The sequence below is a fragment of the Pelobates fuscus genome, chromosome 1, assembly GCF_036172605.1.
Source record: "Pelobates fuscus isolate aPelFus1 chromosome 1, aPelFus1.pri, whole genome shotgun sequence".
In the NCBI taxonomy this organism is placed as follows: Eukaryota; Metazoa; Chordata; class Amphibia; order Anura; family Pelobatidae; genus Pelobates; species Pelobates fuscus.
This window is the reverse complement of record NC_086317.1, coordinates 5,712,214-5,735,731: the sequence shown is the minus strand read 5'-3', so window position 1 is coordinate 5,735,731 and position 23,518 is coordinate 5,712,214. Positions and strand designations below refer to the sequence as shown.

The window sequence follows — 23,518 nt, the reverse complement described above, 5'->3', positions numbered from 1 at the left end:
CCAGATCCGGCCCTGCATTAGACTCTTCCCTGTCTCAGAGGAGGAGTGATTGCACTATATATAGGTTGGCACAGCTGTTACCAGGGGAGGCCTGGCAATTTGTGTCCTAGTGGGAAATTGAAAGACTAGCACTAGAGATAAAAGACAAATACAAAAAATAGATAACCACACCTTGAAACACAGTAATGTACAAAAATGAAAAATATAAATCATATGTAAATACTTTTTTGTTAAAAGTCTATGAAGTCTTTGGCTGTTATACAGTGCATGGTATCTCAAAGAAAAAGGAAAAAGAGAGACAATAGTAGCACAATATGGCTTTAACACAGTGAAGTAGAGTCCTATAGCAAAAACTCACTCACAATTTATAGAGCTGCAAAGAGCTCTGCTGTGTAGGGCATAGACGGTACAATCCCCGTCACTGGATATAATTTCAGCTACAGTGGTGGTAGACTTTATCTGTGTCTCGAATATGTGAAGACAAAAATTGGAATATCCAGTAGTGCAATATGTATATCAAAGTGGTAGTGCATATATAAAAAAGGTAGGTATCTTACTCACATGAACTAGAGCATAGACCTGCTCTAGTATAAAGCGCTTTGGTGGTATGATCCCCACCTGGGATATATGTTGATCAGGAAGCCCCAAAAAATAAAAAATTCTGAATAGATAAAATTTATATTTAAAAGGATTAATTTTATTATGATAAACAAGATATATATATATATAAAGCAATCCAAATGGAAGACAGAGCCACACTTTACGCGTTTCACCCTGGAGGTTTCATCAGAAAGCCATCTGTCCCAAATTATTTTGTATAAGGTCACTTTCTGTCTACTAGCATAGTATCCTTATTCCATTATTCATTGACTAGATACCTGTTTTTTTTCTGAGATCATTTTAATTCGTCTTCATTTTTCATTTCCTTGCTATTATACATTTTACAGACATCATTATCTGAATTATAAGAGATCTGTTGAAAAAAGGCAAGTGGTCTAGATCAAAATGAAATAAGGCAATTTCAGGGTGTGCTGGTATTAAATTCTTATTAAATTGGTATTAAATTCTTAGTTAAGTCCGATATCAATCCAAAAACCTTTAACCAAGCTTTGGTAATTCTCCACAAACGTAGTAACTCTGTCTGATCTTTCTAACAGCGCCAGCAGACAGGATTTTCGATGGCTTTAATTTTATAAAGTTCTGCTGGAGACCAATGCCGTCTGTGTGCTATTTATAATGGAGTTCTTGAATTGATAAACAAGGAGTCATTTTACCAATTTGAATCAAAGTCATTTCCTGTTGATTTGTGTCTTATGATTTTGGCAATTCCTTCCCCCATTTCTCTAAAGCTGTTGATTTGGGATTTCGAGACGTGTTTTCAAGGTAGTCACACTAAGCTCTTATTATCGTCTTGTTTGCATTATGTGTTTAACAGATTATCTAATTGAGTTTTTTTTAGATTTGTCTGTAATTCTATACATATAAAAGTTTATATAAAGTTTTATTATCACTAAGGAGAATTGATCTTAGAAAGAGGCTTCGTATTCTTCTATAATTTGATCTAGTTCTTTAAATTTAGAAGTTTGAAACGGATTTGAGATTATCAACTTTTTTCCTTGAAAACATTTTGGTAATTTCATGTCCAGGGCCGGCCTTCGGCAATTAGGCGCCCTGCGCGAAAAGTCTTCACGGCGCCCCACACCCCACCAAGTTGCCTGAATATAGTAACACACACAGGCACCTGGGACGTGTGTATCGCAAGGCAAACAAGGCCTGGGGCGGCACTTTGCAGGGGGCGGCAAAAAAAGCCTCCCCCAAATGCCCAGGCAGATCCCTTGCTTGCCTCGCGTCCTGGAGGGCTCAAGAGCTGGCCGGCTGGCCACTTTTGAGCCCCCCTGAGGCTGGCAGTGAGCAGCAAAGGAGCATACTCACCTGAGCTCTTCCTGCTCAGCTCCCTCCGCTTAATAAGGCCGGGAGCCGGAATATGACATCAGTCCGGCTCCCGGCATCACTAAGCGCCGCCTACTCAGTCTGTGCGCCCCCTGCCTGCACGCCCAGCAGCCACACTGGACTGCAGGTAAGAAATCCACTCCAGCTCTCCCAGGGAGGCTTGGTGGATTTAAAATAAAATTTTAAAAAATATTAGTTTGTGAGTGTTAGTGGAAATGTCTGTGAGTGTGTATGTCTAAGTGAATGTGTGTGTGTGTCTGTGAGTGAATGTGTGTGTGTGTCTGTATGTCTGTAAGTGTGTAAGTGTGTGTGTCTGTAAGTGTTTATGTGTGTGTGTGTGTGTCTGTGAGTGTCGGTCACTGAGTGTGTATGTGTTGGTCAGTGGGGGCGTGCATCTTTCAGTGAGTGCGTGCGTCTGTCAGTGAGAGTGTGCATCTGTCAGTGTGTGTCCAAGTAATGGTGTGTGTGTGTGTATGTCATTGTTTGTCAGTGTATATAAGAGTGTGTGTCTGTCAGTGAGTGTGCGTCTGACAGTGAGTGAGCGTCTGTCAGTCAAAGTGCGGCCTTGACAATAAGGGCTGGGGAAATTTAAACTCTGTTACAGGCATGTACACACACACACACACACACACTCTGTTAAAGGCAGTCACACATACAGGCACAGATACACACAATGGCACAGCTACAGCGACACACACAATTGGAGTCACACACAGACAGACAGTCACACACAGACAGTCACACACACACACAGACAGTCACACACACATAGACAAACAGTTATACACACACACAGGCAGTCACACACACAGGCAGGCAGTCACACAGACAGACAGTTACACACAGACAGACACACATGGGCAGGCAGACAGTCACACACACACAGTCACACACACACACACACACACAGGCAGTCACACAGACAGACAGTCAAACACTCACACACACACACACAGGCAAACAGTCACACACACAGACAGTCACACAAACAGGCAAACAGTCACACACACACACACACCAGTGGATGCAGTTGGCTGTTGAGGAAGAAGGGCCTCCTTCCCTCTTCCTGTGCAGCAGGGGCTTCGGGAGGTATTAGCTCCGCCTCCGCCTCGCGATAAGCCCCGCCCCCACCGCTCGGTAAGCCCTGCCCCCTCTTTTCTAGAAACAATAATATTAATTCCATAAACTGTTCAATTATGTGGCAGAAATGCCTCTGCCACATGTTCTTGGAGGGGCCTGCTTGCCAGCCTCCTGCCAAAAGACTATGGGCCCTTTAAAAGCTTAACAGACTTGGTTTGTGGGATTTTTTATTTGGTTGGGGAACCGAACAGGCGCACAAACCAAAGACCCCCAGGGAGCTTGTCAAGCCTAATTGACAATTTGTAACACTTTCCACCGCAGTGTTCTAAGTGTTCATCTGGGAGGTCGCTGTTCGCATGAACGACCACGAGGTGGCGGCCATATTGTTCCCGCGAACGCAGGCAGCAGTGTTTGGGCATGAATCTCATGGAACGGAAATCGCACACAGAAACTCAAGAACACCGCTGGACTTCCAGCATCGCCCACAACATAGAAGGTGAAAGGTGAACAAGCTCCAGGGTAAGACTATTGGCTCTGTTCGGTAGTTTGTTCGGTTTTAAAACTACCGAACTAGACTGACCGCAAACCCCGATTCTCTGGAACTATTTTGGGCAGGAGCCTTGTGTGTGGTCAGTCAAATTATGATTTCCATGGAAATCCCAAATCCCTGAACCGATCTGGGTGATTTTTGGATATGTTGGTCCCCCAGATCGGGGCTATGCGGGGATAGTTAGGTTTCATGTGTTTTGGGGGTACTTTCAGGATATTGTTAAAATGTATGTTTTCTGTGCCTGGAGATAATTGAGTTTAGTACAGTTCCTGACTCAATTATTTCTCAGGCACAAGGGAGGGATTACCTTGTTTTGTATTGGAGTGTCCTGGGCCTGAGAGTTAATGTAATTATGTGTATGTTTTACTGTGGTCTCCTCTCAGGTCCAGAGGGGAATGCCCCTGGAATATGTATCCGTAAACACCTTGCATGGGGAGTTGCATAAAAGGCTGTATGTGGCTCCTATTAAACCAGTTCCACATCAACCTCAACATAGAGCCTCGTCTCATGTGTGGAGGGAACAGCTATATTCACTCTGGGGATTGCTATACTCATTATACTCCCTTGGATTATGATCACCTGCTCTTGTAAGAGCATCATGCTTTACTTTCTGGATTAAGAGAGGTCTACCCACTGGGTCCTGGTCTTGGGTCCAGGTTGGGTGGAGGACAACGAGACCCCAACCAAGCTGTTATGCTGGCTGTTGGGATTATGGTGGTTATGGGGTTTTGTGGAGTACTTGGAAGTACTCGGTGAGCACTAGGAAGCAGCGATTGGCGGAGGCACCCAGTCGGGGTGCCAGGCAGTACACCACAAATTTCAAACCACCCTTCCTTTTAAGATGATTCTAATTGTATTTGTTGTATATGAGTTAATAGCTTGTTGGTATCTGATCATATCTGGGAGACCAATACCACCAAATTTTTTATTTAAATATAATTAATGTCTAGAAATTCTTGTTTTTTTTATCTATCCATATTAATTTCCCCATTAATGCTTGAAAGTGTTTCATCAGTCTCAGGGGCAGGGCTTTCAATGCAGCTTTTAACGGTATCATCCTAGATTTGTATAGCCAATATATAACACTTGATTATATTAACTATACCCATCCAGGAGATATAGACGTTTTTCAATTAATTTATTTGTTGGGCTGTATTCTTAATATTAATATCAATATTGAATAGTTTATGTCTACCATTACCTCACGTTTAGGGGTTTAATGATTCCCTGATAGTTTATACCTACTTCAGACCATCCATTAGATAATGTTTAACAGATTATCTAATTGATTTTTTTTTTATTTGTCTGTAGTTTTATACATATAAAAATCTGTATAAAGTTTTATTATTACTAAGGAGAATTGATCTTGATTGTACATAATAGTGCGGGTATGAAAGAAATACCTGCACTATTATGTACAATAGAAGTCAAATTTTATTACATAATCAAAGAATAAAATTAATTCCCAATTAATCTACCCATGGAGGAATAATAATCAAATAATTGATATATAATGAATTGATAATATCAGTATCAGTTCTATATATATGAGATCTGATGCTGATATTATGAATCGACTATATATCAGCTAATGTATTATTATAATAATAATAATAATAATAATAATAATAATAAAAAGTGTCTGTAGTCATATTCCATAGTTTGATGTCATAGACCTTAAATTTGGCCAATGTTTCCAGAAATATTTTTGCTATTATTTTACTTTGGGTGTAATTTTTAATAAGCGATTATTATTTGTTGGCAATATTATTTGTTGGCAATCACTGTTACGCCATGCTTTGACCTTCTTGCACCCGTTATTCTCAATAATTCCAGTTATTGACGGACAAACCACCCAGAGTGACTCAGGGGATTCGTACATAACTGTATATCAGCTCCGGAGACACAAATAGCAGCTCGGATGACCCGCTTCCATTTGCAATCCGCTCTGCATTGTGGGTATCAGTCTATGGTGGTGACATACGCAGTGAAGCATAGAACACGTATGGCTCTTCCACATTGTTCTGGTCAGCCGTGGGGGTATGATGAACCACAGGCTTTGCAGTTTTTACTGCTGCATACTCAGTGCTCTCTTCCTCTCGGACCATCATCCTTTGCTGCGGGGTCTTTCTCACTGCACCTTTATTAGCAGGGAAAATGGCGGCATAGTGCAAATTCACATCACTATCTTGATCCTGCGGAAAGAATATGGCAAAGGTGATTGTTAAAATAGGAATATGATTCCCCAAAATATAGTGTTTATTGTGAGTAATATTTAAATACTGGGGCTGAAAGCATTGTCTTCACCCAAATCTAAATACCCGAAGTGCTAATCTGCCCCAAACACCCTTTGTGGCGGAAACGCTGCCTGTCCGTGAATTGCCCTTTCTTTATATTATGTGTGTTTCCCCATCCTTTCGTTTATTGTGCCCGCTCCCCGTTCGGGAGGTCCTCCACAAAGAGAATTCACTCATCTCCAGAACTGGGACCCCCCCGATACCTATTTTAGAATGTTAGGTTAGAACGTTCACACCTCGCAACTGCAAAGGGAAACAGATAGTGAGGCCGCCTTTTGTACAGACAAACGCCAGCCAGAGGGAACATTCGTGGATTGTTTCCCAACTCGTTCGTCTCACAAATGAGGAGCTCTCCCCCGTCACCTATTAGAACGTTCACACCAATTAATCAGAACGTTCGCACTTGCAACATAGGTGTGAAACCGCAAGGGAAGTAATTAATGAGTGCTCTCCTGGGTGGCTGCCATTTCGGATAGACGAACGCCGCCCGGGGGAGCATTCATATCCTGAAAGTTGACGCTTCCATTGCAGGGTTTCACACAGGGACCTTGCGAAGGGTTGGTGTGGACACTTCTGGGGAACTGGCCAGGTTGGTTGGCTGGCGGTGCCTGCAGGGACAAAGAGACCAGATCTTTTCCTGCGGGCGGGCTTTTCTGTGCCTGGGAGACAAAGGGACCCTGGGAGACAAAGAGACCCAAAGGGCCCTTTCCTGCACCTGTACTCCCAGACACAGAGGCTAGGGTCCCAGGGAGGGGGAGGATCCTGGGATGTGACCTTGTATGTTTGAGTGTTCAACCCCTTGCACGGGGTTCTGCATAAAAGCCGTGTGTGGGCAATAAAGTGTTGTTGTACCTCCAGGACTGTGTCACCCAGTTACTGGGTTAGGGAAAATGGGTCTCTTTGTATTCTAAATGGTTCCTGACCGGCTGAGGGAAGGGAATTAGCGGAGGTGACCGGTCATGTTACCTGTAGTGACCTACACTCTTTACTCACTGACTGAGATTATAATACTGCCCCAGTTACCCCTCACTCACTTACTAAGATTATAATACTGCCCCAGCTACCCCTCACTCACTTACTGAGCTTATAATACTGCCCCAGCTACCCCTCACTCACTTACTAAGAATATAATACTGCCCCAGCTACCTTTCACTCACTTAATGAGATTATAATACTGTTCCAGCTACCTTTCACTCACTAACTGAGATTATAATACTGTTCCAGCTACCCCTCACTCACTCACTTACTGAGATTACAATACTGTTCCAGCTACCCCTCACTCACTCACTTACTGAGATTATAATACTGTTCCAGCTACCCATTACTAACTTACCAAGATTATAATACTACCCCAGCTACCCCTCACTCACTTACTAAGATTATAATACTGCTCCAGCTACCTTTCACTAATTTACTGAGATTATAATACTGTTCCAGCTATCCCTCACTCACTTACTAAGATTAAAATACTGCCCCAGCTACCTTTCACTCACTTACTGTGATTATAATACTGTTCCAGCTACCCCTCACTCACTCACTTACTGCGATTACAATACTGTTCCAGCTACCCCTCACTCACTCACTTACTGAGATTATAATACTGTTCCAGCTACCCATTACTAACTTACCAAGATTATAATACTACCCCAGCTACCCCTCACTCACTTACTAAGATTATAATACTGCCCCAGTTACCTTTCACTCACTTACTGAGATTATAATACTGCCCAGCTATCTTTCACTAACTTACTGAGATTATAATACTGCCCCAGCTACCCCTCACTCACTTACTGAGATTATAATACTGTTCCAGCTACCCATCACTCACTTACTAAGATTATAATACTGCCCCAGCTACCTTTCACTCACTTACTGAGATTATAATACTGCCCCAGCTACCCCTCACTCACTTACTGAGATTATAATACTGCCCCAGCTACCTTTCACTCACTTACTGAGATTATAATACTGTTCCAGCTACCTTTCACTCACTTACTGAGATTATAATACTGTTCCAGCTACCCCTCACTCACTTACTAAGATTATAATACTGCCCCAGCTACCTTTCACTCACTTACTGAGATTATAATACTGCCCCAGCTACCTTTCACTCACTTACTGAGATTATAATACTGTTCCAGCTACCCCTCACTCACTTACTAAGCTTATAATACTGCCCCTGCTACCCCTCACTCACTTACTAAGATTATAATACTGCCCCAGCTACCTTTCACTCACTTACTGAGATTATAATACTGCCCCAGCTACCCCTCACTCACTTACTGAGATTATAATACTGCCCCAGCTACCTTTCACTCACTTACTGAGATTATAATACTGCCCCAGCTACCTTTCACTCACTTACTGAGATTATAATACTGTTCCAGCTACCCCTCACTCACTTACTAAGATTATAATACCCCCCAGCTACCTTTCACTCACTTACTGAGATTATAATACTGTTCCAGCTACCCCTCATTCACTTACTAAGATTATAATACAGCCCCAGCTACCTTTCACTCACTTACTGAGATTATAATACTGTTCCAGCTACCCCTCACTCACTCACTTACTGAGATTATAATACTGCCCCAGCTACCTTCCACTCACTTACTGAGATTATAATACTGTTCCAGCTACCCCTCACTCACTTACCAAGATTATAATACTACCCCAGCTACCCCTCACTCACTTACTGAGATTATAATACTGCCCCAGCTACCTTTCACTCACTTACTGAGATTATAATACTGTTCCAGCTATCCCTCACTCACTTACTAAGATTATAATACTGCCCCAGCTACCTTTCACTCACTTACTGCGATTATAATACTGTTCCAGCTACCCCTCACTCACTTACTAAGATTATAATACTGCCCCAGCTACCTTTCACTCACTTACTGAGATTATAATACTGCCCCAGCTACCCCTCACTTACTTACTGAGCTTATAATACTTCCCCAGCTACCCCTCACTCACTTACTAAGATTATAATACTGCCCCAGCTATCTTTCACTCACTTACTGAGATTATAATACGGCCCCAGCTACCCCTCACTCACTTACCAAGATTATAATACTGCCCCAGTTACCTTTCACTCACTTACTGAGATTATAATTCTGCCCCAGCTACCTTTCACCCACTTACTGAGATTATAATACTGTTCCAGCTACCCCTCACTCACTTACTAAGATCATACTGCCCCAGCTACCCCTCACTCACTTACTAAGATTATAATACTGCCCCAGCTACCTTTCACTCACTTACTGAGATTATAATACTGCCCCAGCTACCCCTCACTCACTTACTGAGATTATAATACTGCCCCAGCTACCTTTCACTCACTTACTGAGATTATAATACTGCCCCAGCTACCTTTCACTCACTTACTGAGATTATAATACTGTTCCAGCTACCTTTCACTCACTTACTGAGATTATAAAACTGCCCCAGCTACCTTTCACTCACTTACTGAGATTATAATACTGTTCCAGCTACCCCTCACTCACTTACTAAGTTTATAATACTGCCCCAGCTACCCCTCACTCACTTACTAAGATTATAATACTGCCCCAGCTACCTTTCACTCACTTACTGAGATTATAATACTGCCCCAGCTACCCCTCACTCACTTACTGAGATTATAATACTGCCCCAGCTACCTTTCACTCACTTACTGAGATTATAATACTGCCCCAGCTACCTTTCACTCACTTACTGAGATTATAATACTGTTCCAGCTACCCCTCACTCACTTACTAAGATTATAATACCCCCCAGCTACCTTTCACTCACTTACTGAGATTATAATACTGTTCCAGCTACCTTTCACTCACTTACTGAGATTATAATACTGTTCCAGCTACCCCTCACTCACTTACTAAGTTTATAATACTGCCCCAGCTACCCCTCACTCACTTACTAAGATTATAATACTGCCCCAGCTACCTTTCACTCACTTACTGAGATTATAATACTGCCCCAGCTACCCCTCACTCACTTACTGAGATTATAATACTGCCCCAGCTACCTTTCACTCACTTACTGAGATTATAATACTGCCCCAGCTACCTTTCACTCACTTACTGAGATTATAATACTGTTCCAGCTACCCCTCACTCACTTACTAAGATTATAATACCCCCCAGCTACCTTTCACTCACTTACTGAGATTATAATACTGTTCCAGCTACCTTTCACTCACTTACTGAGATTATAATACTGTTCCAGCTACCCCTCACTCACTTACTAAGATTATAATACAGCCCCAGCTACCTTTCACTCACTTACTGAGATTATAATACTGCCCCAGCTACCTTTCACTCACTTACTAAGATTATAATACTGCCCCAGCTACCTTTCACTCACTTACTGAGATTATAATACTGTTCCAGCTACCCCTCACTCACTTACTAAGATTATAATACTACCCAGCTACCCCTCACTCACTTACTGAGATTATAATACTGCCCCAGCTACCTTTCACTCACTTACTCAGATTATAATACTGCCCCAGCTACCCCTCACTCGCTTACTGAGATTATAATACTGTTCCAGCTACCCCTCACTCACTTACTAAGATTATAATACTGCCCCAGCTACCCCTCACTCACTTACTGAGATTATAATACTGTTCCAGCTACCCCTCACTCACTTACTGAGATTATAATACCCCCCAGCTACCTTTCACTCACTTACTGAGATTATAATACTGTTCCAGCTACCCCTCACTCACTTACTGAGATTATAATACTGCCCCAGCTACCTTTCACTCACTTACTGAGATTATAATACTGTTCCAGCTACCCCTCACTCACTTACTAACATTATAAAAAACCCCAGCTACCTTTCACTCACTTACTGAGATTATAATACTGTTCCAGCTACCCCTCACTCACTTACTGAGATTATAATACTGCCCCAGCTACCTTTCACTCACTTACTAAGATTATAATACCCCCCAGCTACCTTTCACTCACTTACTGAGATTATAATACTGTTCCAGCTACCCCTCACTCACTTACTAAGATTATAATACCCCCCAGCTACCTTTCACTCACTTACTGAGATTATAATACTGTTCCAGCTACCCCTCACTCACTTACTAAGATTATAATACTGCCCCAGCTACCCCTCACTCACTTACTAAGTTTATAATACTGCCCCAGCTACCCCTCACTCACTTACTGAGATTATAATACTGCCCCAACTACCCCTCACTCACTTACTGAGATTATAATACTGTTCCAGCTACCCCTCACTCACTTACTAAGATTATAATACTGCCCCAGCTACCCCTCACTCACTTACTGAGATTAAAATACTGCCCCAGCTACCTTTCACTCACTTACTGAGATTATAATACTGCCCCAGCTACCCCTCACTCACTTACTAAGTTTATAATACTGTTCCAGCTACCCCTCACTCACTCACTTACTTACTGGAGTAGAACTACCTGTTCTACTCCAGCCACTTGCAATTAATTACTGATCTAACTTTATGCTCCTGCCTCCTTTCATTCCCTCACACAACTAACCATATTACCCCAACTCGCTCTCACTCAATAGCCACTCCATTATAATACTAACTATTTAACTGTAGCCACCCACATTTACTCTCTAAGCTATCAATTTTACCCAAGCTATCCACACAAACTCACTGAGATAATCATACTACCCCACCCATCCCCTAATCAGTCACTGGATTAATAATTCTACCCCACCCATCCTCAATTACTCACTGGATTAACCCTAACTACCCTCACTCATTGAGCTAAACATTCTATCCCACCCAGGGCCGGACTGGGTAAAAGATTCGTTACGGGCATTTTTTATTCGCAGCGGCCAACTGAAAAGGGGGTTGGGCAAGATAGGGTGTGTTTTGTCATCCCCAATGACGAGCACACCCCATCTCAAAGTGAGCATGTTGGTGCAGTATGTGTGTGTGTGTGAGGGTGCTGTGTGTGTGAGGTGTGCAGTGTGTGTGGGTGCTGTGTGTGTTAGGATGCTGTGTGAGGGTGATGTATGTGTGTGTTAGGGTGCTATGTGTTAGGGTGCTGTGCAAGGGTAATGTGTGTGTGTGTGTTAGGGTGCTGTATGAGGGTTCTGTGTGTGTGAGCAAGGGTGCTGTGTGTGTTAGGTTGCTGTGTGTGTGTTAGGGTTCTGTGTGTTAGGGTGCTGTGTGAGTGAGGGTGCTGTGTGTATGTGTTAGGGTGATGTGTGTGCGCGCCCCCTCTCACTGAGCTAACCATTCTACCCACCCCTCACCTCAGTGGAGCTAACCATTCTACCCACCCCTCACCTCAGTGGAGCTAACCATTCTACCCACCCACCCCTCACTCACTCACTGAGCTAACCATTCTACCCCACCCATCCCCTCACTGAGCGGACCTGCCTACTAAACATTCTGCCCCACCCACCCACCCCTCACTTACTGACCTAACCATTCTACCCACCCACCCCTCACTCACGGAGCTAACCATTCTACCCACCCCTCACTCACGGAGCTAACCATTCTACCCACCCCTCACTCACGGAGCTAACCATTCTACCCACCCCTCACTCACTGAGCTAACCATTCTACCCACCCTCCCCTCACTCACTGAGCTAACCATTATATCCCACCCACCCCTTGCTGAGCTGACCTGCCTACTAAACATTCTGCCCCAGCCAGCCCTTACTGAGTTACTCTGCTAACTAATCTGATCCATTCTACCAGCTGTGCCCCGTTTTATGGGATTTCTTTACTAAACAGTAAATTGTGCTGAACAGAAACCTGGACTGGACAAATGAGGAAAAAGAGAACAGTTGGAAAACCAGCTGTGTTAGAAAACACTTCCATCCCAAGATGCCAGATAGAGACAGGTAATGAAAGGCGAGAATAAGTTACAGGGAAACGAAATGGGAGATAAAATGTGAGGAGACTGGAAAAGGACGTCAGGCTGATCTGTTAAAAAGTTCCCTCTGCCTGCTACATTTTTGCTATTTTACGGTTAAAACTCATGAACACTGTATCAGGTCATTTTTCTGTACGAATGACTAACCACCCGGCTCTTGGCGTGTGCCGCCAATTAACTCTGTTCACCTCTACTGTACCGAAAGGAATACTGAAAGAACTGTTGAACGACCGGCCACCGTACCTGAGGAGTGTGCCCCTTATTAACCACCTAGGAGTTGCGGTTTTGTGGTTAACTGCAGTCTAATTTACAGTCGACAGGGTGGTCGGCGTTCGTATGCACGAACACATGGCGGCGACCAGCGAGTCTTGCTCGTCGACCGCCAGGTACCATTTTCGGCTACGGTTTCATATGAACCCCGCTGGGATTCTCAGTGCCTCGTCCGTTCGAGCATAAAGTACCGAATGCCATGCCATTCTGTATTTTAAGACTGAGAAGGATATACCGACCTCATGCAGGACACTATGGTGAAGGATTTCTGGGTTGTTAATTGCCGAACAGCCCTTGAGACAATTTTTTATCCCCATGGCATTCCCATACGATTCGTGTGATCTGAGCGCTTTTCAGATAACTTGTGCGCTCAGATCCAAGCTGTCTGGGGATATGTTGAATGTGTACATTAAAGAATATGATGTCTGAGTTATGTATTTTTATGCAGTTTTCGGGTATCTGTAACAATTAGAATATTGCCTGTACCTGGAGATAATTAAGTTAGTGTAACCGTTGGAACTAATTATCTCCAGGCTAGAGGGGAGGGTTTGAAAAGATGCACTTTGTCCCCATTGGTTGTTGTCATTTGTCACCCTGTGTACCATCAGTTCCAGAGGGGTGTGCCTCTGGCCTGAAAATGTGTATTTAAGCAACGCCTTGTCATTCAATAAACCAGACTTCTTACCCTCAACTTGCAGGCTCGACTCGTGTTCTAGGGAAATGCTGAACACTAGCTTTACCTATAGCTAGTTGGATACTCTACACTTGCAGGATTATCGCTGGATGCTGTTTTGGATTTTACTACTGCTCTCCAGGATTGGGAACAAGGACACCCAAGCGGTCCAACCCTCAGCTAGCCTGGGGGAACCGCAACATGATCTTAACTGAGGGTCAGTGAATCCTTCAGATCACAAATCCTGGCACCACCTTAACCACCCTGTGCAATCACTGAGCTCCCCCTGTCCCTGTATGAGGGGAACATACCTGCATGCTGGGAGACCCTCTTTCTTTCGTTATGGTACTTGGCTCGGCAGTCCCGGACACTGGGGACACAAGAGAAACGGTTTATTGGAAGTCAACATAACTCAGAGCATTACATAATGTATCCGATTGATCAATAAACTTACTGCTTCCTTTTTTACTGAATCGACGTTTCCAAAAGATAAAAGCGACAATGAACAGCGGGACGATGAGAAGAACATTATAGTAATAATGAGAGAACTCTGCAGAATAAAATACAGGAATATTATTATTGCTTTGTGTGTCATGTCACCTGTGGATTCTAAGACAAGTGTTTATTTATCGGAGTACATAGAGCTTCCTGTTACGGGGTGACAATGTAACCTGCTGCTGGGCTTGTGTTGGTCCATAGGTTAAATGGGAAAATGCCCCCAGGCTCTGTAACCCTGTCCAGCTTAGGGTGGGTTAATAATATTAATTTCATTCAGTCGAATCTCTGTCATATTGATTGGCTGATGGGCTTGGCCTTTCCTCTTCAATACTTGAATGGCTAGTAGTGATGGTAGGGGTATGAGATGAATGGAGAGAGAATGGCTATGATAGATGGTAGTGGGTAAGAGATAAATGTGGGAGAGATGGAATGTTATACATGGTGAGGGGTAAAAGATGAATGGGGGAGGGACAGAATGTTCTACATGGTAAGGGGTTGAGATGCATGGGGAGAGATGGGATGTTATACACAGTGGAGGGGAATGAGATGAATGTGGGAGAGACGGGATGTTATACATGGTGGAGGGAAATGAGATGAATGGGGGAAAGACGGGATGTTATACATGGTAAGGGGTAAGAGATGAATGGGGGAGAGATGGGATGTTATACACGGTGGAGGGGAATGAGATGAATAAGGGAGAGATGGGATGTTATACACGGTGAGTGGTATGAGATGAATGGGTGAGAGACGGGATGTTATATATGGTGGAGGGGTATGAGATGAATGGAGAGAGACGGGATGTTATACATGGTGGGGGTAAGAGATGAATAAGGGAGAGACGGAATGTTATACATGGTGGGGGTAAGCGATGAATGGAGAGAGACGGGATGTGATAGATGGTAGAGGGTAAGAGATGAATGGGGGAGAGACGGGATGTGATAGATGGTAGAGGGTAAGAGATGAATGGGGGAGAGACGGGATGTGATAGATGGTAGAGGGTAAGAGGTGAATGGGAGAGAGACGAGATGTGATACATGGTAGAGGGTAAGAGATGAATGTGGGAGAGACGGAATGTTATACATGGTGAGGGAATGAGATGAATGGGGGAGAGACGGGATTTTATATATGGTGGAGGGGAATGAGATGAATGGGGGAGAGACGGGATGTTATACACGGTGGGGGGGAATGAGATGAATGGGGGAGAGACGGGATGTTATACACGGTGAGGGGTATAAGATGAATGGGGGAGAGAAGGGATGTTATACATGGTGGGGGGAATGAGATGAATGGGGGAGAGACGGGATGTTATACATGGTGGGGGGGAATGAGATGAATGGGGGAGAGACGGGATGTTATACACGGTGAGGGGTATGAGATGAATGGGGGAGAGACGGGATGTTATACATGGTGGGGGGAATGATCTGAATGGGGAGAGACGAGATGTTATATATGGTGGGGGGTATAAGATGAATGAGGGAGAGACGGAATGTGATAGATGGTAGATGGTAAGAGATGAATGGAGAGAGACGGGATGTGATAGATGGTAGAGGGTAAGAGGTGAATGGGAGAGAGACGGGATGTGATAGATCGTAGAGCGATATGAGATGAATGGAGAGAGATGGGATGTGATAGATGGTAGAGCGATATGAGATGAATGGAGAGAGATGGGATGGGATAGATGGTAGAGGGTAAGAGGTGAATGGGGGAGAGACAGGATGTGATAGATGGTAGAGGGTAAGAGATGAATGGGGGAGACGGGATGTGATAGATGGTAGAGGGTAAGAGGTGAATGGGAGAGAGACGGGATGTGATAGATGGTAGAGCGATATGAGATGAATGGAGAGAGACAGGATGTGATAGATGGTAGAGGGTAAGAGGTGAATGGGGGAGAGACAGGATGTGATAGATGGTGGAGGGTAAGAGATGAATGGAGAGAGACGGGATGTGATAGATGGTAGAGGGTAAGAGGTGAATGGGGGAGAGACGGGATGTGATAGATGGTAGAGCGATATGAGATGAATGGAGAGAGACGGGATGTGATAGATGGTAGAGCGATATGAGATGAATGGGGAGAGACGGGATGTGATAGATGGTAGAGGGTAAGAGGTGAATGGGAGAGAGACGGAATGTGATAGATGGTAGAGCGATATGAGATGAATGGGGGAGAGACGGGATGTGATAGATGGTAGAGGGTAAGAGGTGAATGGGGGAGAGACGGAATGTGATAGATGGTAGAGCGATATGAGATGAATGGGGGAGAGACGGGATGTGATAGATGGTAGAGGGTAAGAGGTGAATGGGGGAGAGACGGAATGTGATAGATGGTAGAGCGATATGAGATGAATGGAGAGAGACAGGATGTGATAGATGGTAGAGGGTAAGAGGTGAATGGGGGAGAGACAGGATGTGATAGATGGTAGAGTGTAAGAGATGAATGGGGAGACGGGATGTGATAGATGGTAGAGGGTAAGAGGTGAATGGGAGAGAGACGGGATGTGATAGATGGTAGAGCGATATGAGATGAATGGAGAGAGACAGGATGTGATAGATGGTAGAGGGTAAGAGGTGAATGGGGGAGAGACGGGATGTGATAGATGGTGGAGGGAAAGAGATTAATGGAGAGAGACGGGATGTGATAGATGGTAGAAGGTAAGAGGTGAATGGGGGAGAGACGGGATGTGATAGATGGTAGAGCGATATGAGATGAATGGAGAGAGACGGGATGTGATAGATGGTAGAGCGATATGAGATGAATGGGGAGAGATGGGATGTGATAGATGGTAGAGGGTAAGAGGTGAATGGGAGAGAGACGAGATGTGATACATGGTAGAGGGTAAGAGGTGAATGGGGGAGAGACGGAATGTGATAGATGGTAGAGCGATATGAGATGAATGGGGGAGAGACGGGATGTGATAGATGGTAGAGGGTAAGAGGTGAATGGGGGAGAGACGGAATGTGATAGATGGTAGAGCGATATGAGATGAATGGAGAGAGACGGGATGTGATAGATGGTAGAGCAATATGAGATGAATGGGGGAGAGACAGGATGTGATAGATGGTAGAGGGTAAGAGGTGAATGGGAGAGAGACGAGATGTGATACATAGTAGAGGGTAAGAGATGAATGTGGGAGAGACGGAATGTTATACATGGTGAGGGGAATGAGATGAATGGGGGAGAGACAGGATGTTATACATGGTGGGGGGTAAGAGATGAATGGGGGAGGGACGGGATGTTATACACGGTGGAGGGGAATGAGATGAATGGGGGAGAGACGGGATGTTATACACGGTGAGGGGTATGTGATGAATGGGGATGAGACGGGATGTTATGCATGGTGGGGGGTAAGAGATGAAAATTGGGAGAAATGGGATCTAATACATGGTGAGCGGAATGAGATGAATGGGGGAGAGACAGGATGTTATACATGGTGGGGGGTAAGAGATGAATGGGGGAGAGACGGGATGTTATACATGGTGGGGGGTATGAGATGGATGGGGGAGAGACGGGATGTTATACACAGTGAGGGGTATGAGATGAATGGGGGAAAGACAGGATGTTATACATGGTGGGGGGGAATGAGATGAATGGGGAGAGACGGGATGTTATACACGGTGAGGGATATGAGATGAATGGGGATGAGACGGGATGTTATAAATGGTAGGGGGTATCGTGATGAATGGGGGAGAGACGGGATGTTATACATCGTGGGGGAAAATGATATGAATGGGGGAGAGACGGAATGTTATACATGGTGGGGGGGATTGAGATGAATGGGGATGAGACGGGATGTTATACATGGTAGGGGGTATCGAGATGAATGGGGGAGAGACGGGATGTTATACATCGTGGGGGAAAATGATATGAATGGGGGAGAGACGGAATGTTATACATGGTAGGGGGTATCGAGATGAATGAGGGAGAGACTGGATGTTATACATGGCTGGGGGGTGTGAGATGAATGGGGGAGAGACGGGATGTTATACATGGTGGGGGGTATGAGATGAATGGGGGAGAGAAGGGATGTTATACATGGTGGGGGAAATAAATGAATGAGGGAGAGACGGAATGTTATACATGGTGGAGGTAAGAGATGAATGAGGGAGAGACGGGATGTGATAGATGGTAGAGGGTAAGAGGTGAATGGGAGAGAGACGGGATGTAATAGATGTTAGAGGGTAATAGATGAATGGAGAGACGGGATGTGATAGTTCGGAAATGAGATGAATGCAGATGGGTTAGGACAGTTTTTATAATTTAAAGCCCCCAGGATGCAAATGGGTGGGAGTACAGGAAGGCACTATGCCATCTTGTTTTCTTATAGGCAGCCCAGTTGCTAGTTTTAACCCCACCTGTCGCATCGCAGGTGGGGGCATAAGAAGGTTTAAAACCACCCTTGTAGTAATATTGGGATTTTATTGACTCCCATAGTGTTTCTTATTTATTTATTTTTTATTTTACTGGCTATTCCCAATGGGTCCATATGCGGCTGCGTGGTTTTGCCCGGTTCGGCACGGGGTGATTTGGACTTTAGTAAATAACTCTGTTATTGTTATAATGTGCTCTTATATTCTAACATGTAAAGGGAGAGTAGGGCGTATAATATAATTAAGTCATGTAAATGCCATCATTTGTATCTTGGTCACAGTGATTTCCTCTAAATATCTCATGGTTGGCTCTCATGTAATCTGATGTGGATCTGATGTAAGCCAAATCTCTCATCATGCAAAAACTCCAAAGTTTATCGCAAACCTGAGCCTCAATTTAATATGTTTGAATCAGAAACAATTCCAATCTGTTACAAAAAAGCTTACATAGAAACATAGAATGTGACGGCAGATAAGAACCCTTCGGCCCATCTAGTCTGCCCAATTTTCTAAATACTTTCATTAGTCCCTGGCCTTATCTTATAGCTAGGATAGCCTTATGCCTATCCTACGCATGCTTAAACTGTGTTAACTTCTACCACTTCAGCTGGAAGGCTATTCCATGCGTCCACTACCCTCTCAGTAAAGTAATACTTCCTAATAATATTTTAAAACCTTTGCCCCTCTAATTTAAAGAAAAAAAAAACGATTGAACACACAATATGCTTGTCACAATGTGACCTGCTGTGTTACCTGTAAAATTAGAGTAGCCCAGTGATAATTAGATGTTAGATTGTAACGAGATTATACCCCAACACGCAGGATCCAGCTAAACAGAAGACAACACAGAGGGATACGTCTACCGGTCCTTAGAGTGGCCGGACTCGACGTATATAGGAGAAGTACAGAGTCAGGAACGATCCGAGGTCAAGGGCACTAAGAGACAGCGTAAACTAGGACTAGATGGGGTCTGGTACACAGTAAACAGCAAGCCGGCAAACAGAACAGATAAGGATAAAGAGTAAACGAAGTCAGAATACAAAGCCAAGGTCAAAACGAAGAAACACAACTGAACACCACAAGCGCTAAAGGGAACTGTAGCAGAAACCACGATAGGGCAAGGAACTAAGGGAAAGAGGTAAGTATAAATAGCTAAACATCTATTATGATTGGTCCCTGTCATATCCACACCCCCAAAAGGCAATTGTATGGGGAGTGTGGCATGACCAATGGGAGACCTTTTCTGATTTAGGCTCCCACTGTCCCTTTAAGAGCGCGCCCGAGACTCGCAGCATGCTCTTAGAGTCAGGCGGGACACGTGACCACTTCTCGCGGTCACTGCCCGCCCTACAGTTCCAGCCGTCGGATGAGCCACGCGCGGCTCGTGCAGCAGCTGAGCCGCGCGCGGCTTGAATAGAGGACCCCGGCCGGCACCTTGAAGGATAAGTACCGCTACATAGATATAAGTACACAGAAACTTATGTTTAGAATAAATGAAATGTCAGCTCTATCTCTGTTTGATCATAACGGAGATAGAATAGTAGTTTGAGATAAAAATAGAAAATTCAATAAATTTAATATTGCTCCAATGCACATAAAAGTATATAGATGGATATGTAAATAGTTATAGTGTTGAGTATTATGTGAGCTTTATTGTGTCTGGCTCTATAAATATCAAGACACTGTCTATCATATTGTCTTATCTAATATACTCAAAAATGATAAAGTGATGATAGGATCCTCTTTAGTAATGTCTAAAACCTGTCTAGGCTTCTCGTATATTGTAAGGTATCGAGAGAAGTACTATGTTAGACAAAGTCTGGTTAGTATGAAATTATATATATTGATATTATATTACCAAGAAATATACAGTTGCAAGAAAAAGTATGTGAACCCTTTGGAATGATATGGATTTCTGCACAAATTGGTCATAAAATGTGATCTGATCATCATCTAAGTCACAACAATAGACAATCACAGTTTGCTTAAACTAATAACACACAAAGAATGAAATGTTGCCATGTTTTTATTGAACACACCATGTAAACATTCACAGTGCAGGTGGAAAAAGTATGTGAATCCCTAGACTAATGACATCTCCAAGAGCTAATTGGAGTGAGATGTCAGCCAACTGGAGTCCAATCAATGCGATGAGATTGGAGGTGTTGGTTACAGCTGCCCTGCCATAAAAAATACACATCAGTTCTGGGTTTACATTTCACAAGAAGCATTGCCTGATGTGAATGATGCCTCACACAAAAGAGCTCTCAGAAGACCTACGATTAAGAATCGTTGACTTGCATAAAGCTGGAAAGGGTTATAAAAGTATCTCCAAAAGCCTTGCTGTTCATCAGTCCACGGTAAGACAAATTGTCTAGAAATGGAGAAAGTTCAACACTGCTACTACTCTCCCTAGGAGTGTCCATCCTGTAAAGATGACTGCAAGAGCACAGCGCAGACTGCTCAATGAGGTGAAGAAGAATCTTAGAGTGTCAGCTAAAGACTTACAAAAGTCACTGGCAAATGCTAACATCCCTGTTAGCGAATCTACAATACGTAAAACACTAAACAAGAATGGATTTCATGGGAGGATACCACAGAGGAAGCCACTGCTGTCCAAACAAAACATTGCTGCACGTTTACAGTTTGCACAAGAGCACCTGGATGTTCCACAGCAGTGCTGGCAAAATATTCTGTGGACAGATGAAACCAAAGTTGAGTTGTTTGGAAGAAACACACAACACTATGTGTGGCGAAAAAGAGGCACAGCACACCAACATCAAAACCTCATCCCAACTGTGAAGTATAGTGGTGGGGGCATCATGGTTTGGGGCTCCTTTGCTGTGTCAGGGCCTGGACAGATTGCTATCATCGAAGGAAAAATGAATTTCCAAGTTTATCAATACATTTTGCAGGAGAACTTAAGGCCATCTGTCTACCAGCTGAATCTCAACAGAAGATGGGTGTTGCAACAGGACAATGGCCCAAAGCATAGAAGTAAATCAACAACAGAATGGCTTCAACAGAAGAAAATATGTCTTCTCAATGGCCCAGTCAGAGTCCTGACCTCAATCCGATTGAGATGCTGTGGCATGACCTCAAGAAAGCGATTCACACCAGACATCCCAAGAATATTGCTGAACTGAAACAGTTCTGTAAAGAGGAATGGTCAAGAATTACTCCTGACCGTTGTGCACGTCTGATCTGCAACTACAGGAAACGTTTGGTTGAAGTTATTGCTGCCAAAGGAGGTTCAACCAGATAGTAAATCCAAGGGTTCACATACTTTTTCCACCTGCACTGTGAATGTTTACATGGTGTGTTCAATAAAAACATGGCAACATTTCATTCTTTGTGTGTTATTAGTTTAAGCAGGCTGTGATTGTCTATTGTCGTGACTTAGATGATGATCAGATCACATTTTATGACCAATTTGTGCAGAAATCCATATTCAGTCCAAAGGATTCACATACTTTTTCTTGCAACTGTATACGGCAATACATTATTGATTAATAAATGATTCCTACATAGCCAAATAACCACAGGTAATGATAAATCAAAACACTGGTCTCTTTACTAGAATAGTTAAAAGGTAATGGAAGGATATGACGCGCGTTTCGGTGCTGTATAAGAAGCACCTTCGTCAGAGGCAAACAAACTACTAATGGGAATGTTCTTATATACCTTAGTTCCCTTTCGTCTGTATCCTTATTCCACCAATGGGTTCCGTACATTCATGGAGATGTATCTACTGGGGGTGGCTTCTCGTTTGTTGCATTCAATTCAAACGCGCCAAATGTAGAATGGGTGGAGATATGTGCCTCACATGATGTAAAGTGGGTGGTCTGGCAAAGATGTCAGTCAAGCGGTATTCTGTCCACCCCACGTGGTGTACGATGGGTGGAGCGGTACGGAACTTACAGAACCCCCATGCGGAACCCCCATGATGTATTCTGGGTGAGATTAACGGAGAGATGTCGATCAACTCAAGCTTGAAGTAAATATTGTTCCACCCCATGTAGTGTGTGCAGGGGCGGAGTTAGGAAAAGCAGAGGACTTTTTCTTTTTTGTCCTGATTATCTCGGCAAATAGATGTATGTTATAAGTTAACCCTTCAGTTATCCATTTCGCACAGAGATATTAAACAGACTTATTATAAACCTCTCATATGAGGAAATGTTGTCAAGAAGCATCACTCCCATCATCCATTATCATACATCAGTATTAGAATGACGCATCCCTTGGTTCTAGATGTCCATAATATTACCAAGGACGATATGAATGTTAAGCTTATTATGATCATATTTTAAAATAAAGATAATAGTCCATGGTTAAAGCGATCTCATTTATAAATATATTCTTGTTTCCTACAATTATCTGTTAGGCACTGAGTTTTGCATATATGTGGAACATTATTTGTAATTTAATATGAAAAGGGGGGACTTTTACTGATCATCTGCAGATTACATTTATTGAGCCCCATAGGTCAGTATGCCCATGGTAGGGAGTGAAGAAATTCCAGCCGCCATCAATGGATGTTTGTTAAACATAATGAAAAGTGAAAAAGGTGGATAAGGGATATACCATTATCAGGTATATGGTTCATGATTTTAGTGAGGGTGAGGATATATGTAAATTTAGGAAGAAAAACTAAATATATACAAAACTAGAGCTACTATTTACATTATATACAAGTGTATCTGGTCAAGGAAATAATGTTGCAATTCAAAAATGAAAAGTAATGGCAATTATGATTCTAGTCAGAGATGAATGTTGTATATGAGAAACCCTAATTTAGTCCCAGAGGTGAGAGAGTTTTGAGTTTGTATATCCAAAAACTCTCTCTTTGTAACAGTTTTTTGTGATGTAATTTTAGGTGCTTTGAGATGGGGGTGTCTATTAATCTCCTTGGATTGACCGAGGCCACATGTTCTCGGATC

General features: G+C 43.3%; 1 protein-coding gene across 1 annotated transcript in view; it reads right to left on the bottom strand.

Moving 5' to 3' along the window:
* Positions 1-5,547: 5,547 nt before the first annotated feature.
* Positions 5,548-23,518, bottom strand: part of LOC134573703 (uncharacterized) — a 43,737-nt gene continuing 25,766 nt past the window's right edge. The window contains exons 4-6 of the mRNA XM_063433486.1: positions 14,170-14,265; positions 14,027-14,085; positions 5,548-5,775 (exon numbers count right to left, since the gene is read on the bottom strand). Of these exons, the coding sequence (XP_063289556.1) occupies positions 5,548-5,775; positions 14,027-14,085; positions 14,170-14,265 (383 nt within the window). The remainder of the gene's footprint in view (positions 5,776-14,026; positions 14,086-14,169; positions 14,266-23,518) is intronic.